This window comes from Barbatula barbatula (assembly GCF_947034865.1).
Source record: "Barbatula barbatula genome assembly, chromosome: 5".
NCBI classification, from domain to species: Eukaryota; Metazoa; Chordata; class Actinopteri; order Cypriniformes; family Nemacheilidae; genus Barbatula; species Barbatula barbatula.
In genome coordinates, this window is record NC_136769.1 from 22140895 (window position 1) to 22147399 (window position 6505).

Below are 6505 nucleotides of genomic sequence, written 5' to 3' on the forward strand. Positions count from 1 at the left end.
TAAATGATGAGATTTGTAAGATTTACGTATAAACATGTTTATTTTAAGAAAACCTGCAAGCATATTAGTCCGTTCATCAAGACGGTATATTATTATACAGAAAGAGTGGCCAGGATGTTCTTCTATAAGAGATACAGTATGGTTTTGAAGTGACATGAGAATCCTCATATCATATGATTATCTCTTATTCCTAATATCTATCCTACGCAAAGCTGATCATCTGCCAGTGACACGACACATTAAGCTTTGGAAAACTGAAAATCTAAGAGCCAAACTGGGGACAAGACCAGTTTCATTTATCGAAACGATATTTTTTTGCGCCGTAGTATCCAGGGGCGGGAGATAATGATCTCAGCACCGCAGAGGCGCTCGCTATATAAAGGCACGAGCGCGCCACAACCGGATTACAACTAGCAGGAGCTGTCCAGAGACAGAGAGGTGCTGAAATACTGCCGTTACTACTCCAGCACGAAACGGACACACAGCATGGAGGCCGGAGCAAGACGAATGCACTGGAAACTTTTTATACTTTCCTGTCTCTTGGCGAACGGTATGAGCCAGGACTTTGGACAAACCCAGTTCATTTGCACGTCCGTGCCCAAGGATATGGACATATGCGCCGCCACACTGCAGAACAGCGTGCCCGGTGAGGATCTGAAGAGCACGGTCATGCAGCTGAGAGAGACGGTGTTGCAACAGAAAGAAACAATCATGAACCAGAAGGAAACGATCAGGGAACTGACTTCCAAGTTGACGCGATGCGAGAGTCAGAGTGCGTCCGAGCCCGGTGACGCCAGGGTCGGGGGACGGCGGAAAGAAACGGGCGGTAAGAACACGATGGGAGATGTGTCGAGGGGTCCGACGGATACACTGGCTCAACTTTCGCAGACTTTACAGTCCCTCAAGCAGAGGCTGGAAAACCTGGAGGTATGTTCTGCTGGAGAGTGTTTAAGGTTTTGTTTGTTGAGCACACTTCGTGGAAAGATGGTTTTTTTTTTGCCAAATCGGTTCTCTGAAACGCATTTTCTTAAATACAACAGTGCTATTTTTGGTTTAAAATTAATAGATGTATTTAAAAAAATATTTACTAAACGTACCAATGCTCGTAAGCACGACGAATTATACAGATTCACGCTATACAAATCTTTCACACCATGGTGCCGAAATTGTATTAAAGTGACCATTCTTATTACCTTTTAACGCAGACTTTTTATTTACTTGACGCTTTACATTATGTGAATTTATTCTCAATTTAGTAAAAAACAAAAATTATGATCGTCAATCTCTCTTTTAGGACTTTCAATAACGTACAGTAGCATGTTGTATGAATCCATAACCACAGTAGTGGATACAAATACTATGTTGTACAGTAACTCTGTTTATTTTATTTTAAACGAAATATATGATTTACGTCTAAAGGACACAATAAAGCTATAATGCACTCCTTCACACCATATCGAAGTGTGACTCTAGTAAGGCGTTAAAGTAATCCTGTTCCGAAATAATCGGTTTAACGCATTTTCTTATGCACACTTGTTTTTATAGCAATTCAGCCGGAATAACAACTCCGTCCAGGCAAACAGCCTAAAGGATCTACTGCAGAACAAAATCGACGACCTGGAGAAGCAGGTCCTGTCCCGAGTGAACGGACTGGAGGAGGGAAAGCCCGGGCTGCGCAACGAGAGCGAGCAGCGCGGGCGCGTCGAGTCGAGTCTCACCTCACTGCAGCAGAGAATCACAGATCTAGAGAAAGGTAACCGTGCACATTTCTGCCCCAGCTATCAGATAAAGGTTGTGCGGACATGTCACGGGTGATTCCGTCATTTTTCGTCAACGAGAACAGATGTCTAGAGCAAGAACGCGTGGATAAAGAGCCTTTGTAGTTTTTTTGGCGTGTCGCAGAAGAAAAGTGGGAGGGGGTTTAAAGAGCTGCATTGCTTTGCATATCCAATTCCACCGAACCACTTTTACGGCGTGATTTACGGATATAGAAGTCGGAACCGGGGAGTTTTTGCAAGCTCATGCGTTTTATGCGCTTTTATTCATGGGAATCACGTTTTCGCCAGTCGTTAAATGTTCCCGTGGCTCAAATCCCTTTGCAGCATCTTAACTTTAAAGCTGACGTGCCGTCATTTAAAACACTAGAAAAAGGTTGTAAAGATAGGAAAAAACGTGGAACCTATAAGAATAACTAGTTCAAATCACATATCATTGAAGCTTTAGGTTGAATATTGTGTCATAGGGCATGCCAGTTCAATGTCTAGATGGCTCCAATAAAAAGATTTCATATGATTCATGCTTTCTGGCAGATATATAGCATCTATAACAACGGCTCTCAAAGCACTTTGTGATTGCGAAGGTTTTCGGCACATCTTGTTTGAATGTGCTTATGTGGAAAACTAAATGTACGTTGTATTTCATAAAATGAAAACCGGATGACCCACAAATGGAATTTGTTCTATATACAGCCGTCGGTTGGCTTTAGAAGAGTTGGGGTTTAGCACCGAAGTTGCATGGATAATTATGATTGATGCTGCTCTTTCATTGTACGCGCTGGTTTCCTCCGTAGCATCTTTTGTGTGCTACCTAAGAAAGGTTTGAAATGTCACGACAAGGACTGAATGATGACAAATAACACGATGCAAAATAGCATCATGTATCGAACAGTGGGTGCAATGACATCACCGGTGGTCTTTTCAGAGAAAGAAAGGATGGAATAAATATAATTTAGTAATATACCATGCAGATTAAAGACATTTCTTTATAAGAATGGATAAATGTATAAGCAGCAATTGTAAATCGTAATGTAATGTAATATGTATTTGTCATTTCAAAAAACACTGTTTTCCTTTTTGCCATCGCACAATAGAGTGCTTAGGGATTAAAAGGCTTTTTGTAATGACAGGTAAACAAGAAAACAGATCCCTGGATAAATTTCAACTGACGTTCCCACTGAGGACCAACTACATGTATGCTAAAGTGAAGAAGAGCCTGCCGGAGATGTACGCCTTCACAGTGTGCTTGTGGATCAAATCCAATGCCTCTCCAGGAGTGGGGACGCCTTTCTCTTATGCAGTGCCTGGTCAGGCCAATGAGCTGGTGCTCATCGAGTGGGGGAACAACCCAATGGAACTACTCATCAATGATAAGGTGCTTTTGAATAAAAGAAACCCTGGCCTAGTACATAAGTGATTTTTTAAACAATTTAAGTTGCCAATAGATCATTGTAATGTGTAATTTTACAGTAGATCAGTTGTAATAGATCAATAACATTTTCACCAAAATGATTATTATGCAAAAAATGTCATTCATTAATAAACAATAGCATTTTTTTTCTTGTAAGGACAGTTGCATCAAATATTTCATTTTACATTTATTTCTAGGTTGCCAAGCTGCCTTTTCTCATCAATGATGGTAAATGGCATCACATCTGTGTCACTTGGACCACCCGAGATGGAGTGTGGGAAGCTTACCAGGATGGTGTAATGAGGGGAAATGGGGACAGTCTGGCTCCGTATCACCCAATCAAGCCGCAAGGGGTCCTGATTCTGGGTCAAGAACAGGTACAGATCTTCTGTCCACGCTTCAGTCATCAAAAAGTAACAAAATGTGACATTTACATAAAGCTGATTTGCTGTAAAACCCTGGACATGACTCTCTTTCAAAAGCCATGAAGGCAGAAAATAGAAACCGATGCTGTGGCAAAAATACCCTAGATGTAAATTTTATGGCAGCATTGCGCACATCCTTCATTGTGGGGTTCCAGTAGAATAAGATGGCAAGCAGTATACTGTATCGCTATACCATACATTTCAAGTTTATTCCCACAACCCTCCCATGATAAACAATTGCAAAATTTTAGTCTGTAGGGATGAAAAGCAAACATGCATTATTTATGGTCAAATTAGTTTCAAAGGTTAACAGGTGTTGACGTCATAATGCATTTATTTGATCAGCATCTGAAATTACTCTGTGATCCCCGCAGGACACTCTCGGCGGAGGCTTTGATGCCACTCAAGCGTTTGTCGGCGACATGGCGAATTTCAACATTTGGGATCGAAAGCTGTCCGTGGGAGAGATATATAACTTGGCCACCTGCAGCAGCAAAGCACAAGTGGGGAACGTCTTCTCCTGGTTGGAAACCAGCATTGAGGTCCACGGAGGGGCTTCGAAATGGACATTCGAGGCCTGTCGCCAGCTGAACTGAAAAGAAGCGCAAAAATCTCGAAGCCAGTGAGAGATACGAGTTACCAGGTCTTTGTTGTCCAATCATTCACTTTCAGAGCACATTTTAAAACAAGTACAATCATGGACATCGGTATCGTGGGGGATTTTCTAGGTATTTCAACAATTCTCGTCTCTTAACATTTCTCCTTTTTTCTCTCTTCATTTTTGGATCTTGAAGGCACAAGCTTGAATTGTTGATAATTTTAAGCTCGAAGACGCCGTGTTTTTGCTCTTCTCCGGTCCTCTTTCGGGCAATCAACGCCTTACCGGAAAACTACTTAACGTGATACGGCACACACATCTCGGCAAACCTGGATCATTTGACCCTTCTCCCTCCCTTCTCGCAGGAAGCCATATAGTCTGGCAGTAGATGTCCGAAACCACTTAAGTTCCTTCTTCCCCATCAGGATTATTAGATAGATCTACCCACTGCCTGGGATACTCACTGTGAACTACGGATGTAGAATGTAAAACGAGCAAAGACTAGCACAAATTGATGTTCTTCTGTTTTTGTTATTCTTTTGCTTTTTCTTTTGGTTTAATTCTGTCTTTTCACCTCCTGCTTGAAGCATTTTCGTTAGTTGGCGTGTGTGCGTTTATGTGTGTGTGTGTGTGTGTGCGCGTTTGTAAAAACATACTTAATAATTGCCAACATATTTCAAGCCTGGGTGCCTTGGGCTGTTGAAAAAGATCAAAATTCGACACATTTGTCATTTTCTGCTGTGTGCTTCTATTTATCTATTTCTTTCCTTGTGTAACTACCGATTTGAACGTTATGTTGATTACACCTCGTAAAAATTCAGCTGGCCGGTGAGATGAGTTAATGTTATTTTCAAGTCATGGCGTGTTCGGCAGGTGTTTGTGTTGTTCAAGGAATGTTACGTGTACAGAACACAGCATGACCATCGAAATGCTGCAACAGCATCAATGAAAATCTGCTTTTATTAGCTCATTTTGGGTTGAGATTTTATACTGTATTGTTATATGCTAAAAGCATGGCAGCACTGAAAGATGAAAAAGGTCTAATTTTTTTAATAAAAGTTGTTATATCAAAAAGAGCGAGTGTGAGAATGCCTTTCAATGATTTATTTCTAACGATCAGTAGAAATGCTTTGCAGAAAGTACTCGGAGTACAATTACACTGATTCAGAGACAATGTTGGCTTGCCAGTAGCTTTGCATAAAAACCAGCACGTCTCCTCCAATTGGCATTTTATTCTTTCCAATTAGACAGAAGGCGACCATATGAATAAAGTGATTGTGTTTTTGTCTGGTGTTTAGGGATGGCATTTAAAAAAAATAACCATATTACACAAATAGGCTCATTTAAATATGGCACGGCATTCTTCTGTGTGATCTGTATTAGAAATTGCAAATCCACATATGGAAGACCTCATCTATTCACACTTTTAAACAAGTAGACTTTTTGCATTGGCGTATTGTGACATATAAATGCATAATGATAACTTGCCGTCCAACACAATCTCATTGTAAGTATTTTAGGAGGTGGCAAATGTGTATGAATAAGTATGATCGCATTTGCACATTTTAGTACGGTCTGCTTTCAGCAGCGATGGTTATGTTTAGGGTTGGGGCTTCGTTCTTGCATTGTTTCTGATAATACCGTTCACATCCTTTGAATTCATACGAAATCCCCACTTTGTAAAATAGTTGTTTTCTATTGACATCAGGTTGGACTGTTAAGTTCAGTTTTACAAACTGTACACGACTTAATAATGACATAAATTGACTATTATATACAAAACTCACTAAGATCTGCCACCACCCAAAATATTCTCCCAAAATAGGTTCCATTATCCCTCACAATCAAGCAAAGCAGTACCGGACAGGTGCATATTCTGTACCTGAATCTCACTTAGCTTTGTGAGACAATACAGAAATTGCATTGATGTTGAGCAATCTGATTTAAACATGTGACTTTTACAAGGGTTTTGTGTGCAATAAGTATCAGATGATCAGGTCTGGCTGTAATATTAAACTATGACACTACACTTTGAAGTTCAGGAATGTGTGACTTTATGAAAACACGCATCTTTCAAAGCATCTGAATTTAATACCCTTTTGATTATATGAAACTGCTTGCTGCTTGTTGTTTTTAATGGAAACCCACACATTAAATATGTAAGAGACACGTTGAGTCAATATAGCTTATGTAAGCAGAAGTTCAATTTCTTTTGCTCCTAGTAGGTGTTACATGCAGTTCTTTTTTCTTAAGGCGATTTATAAATATTTAACTCTTTGCTAAGGTGTTACGCTTA

The 6505-nt window shown here is 40.2% G+C and overlaps 1 protein-coding gene across 1 annotated transcript; it reads left to right on the forward strand.

Annotated features, from left to right (window-relative positions):
• The first annotated feature begins 402 nt into the window (after window positions 1-402).
• Window positions 403-6237, forward strand: nptx1l (neuronal pentraxin 1 like). Its single transcript, XM_079455615.1, has 5 exons — window positions 403-927; window positions 1546-1753; window positions 2906-3150; window positions 3384-3563; window positions 3986-6237. The coding sequence occupies exons 1-5, from the start codon at window positions 487-489 to the stop codon at window positions 4205-4207; spliced, it is 1296 nt and encodes a 431-aa protein (XP_079311741.1). The 5' UTR covers window positions 403-486; the 3' UTR covers window positions 4208-6237.
• The last annotated feature ends 268 nt before the right edge of the window (window positions 6238-6505 follow it).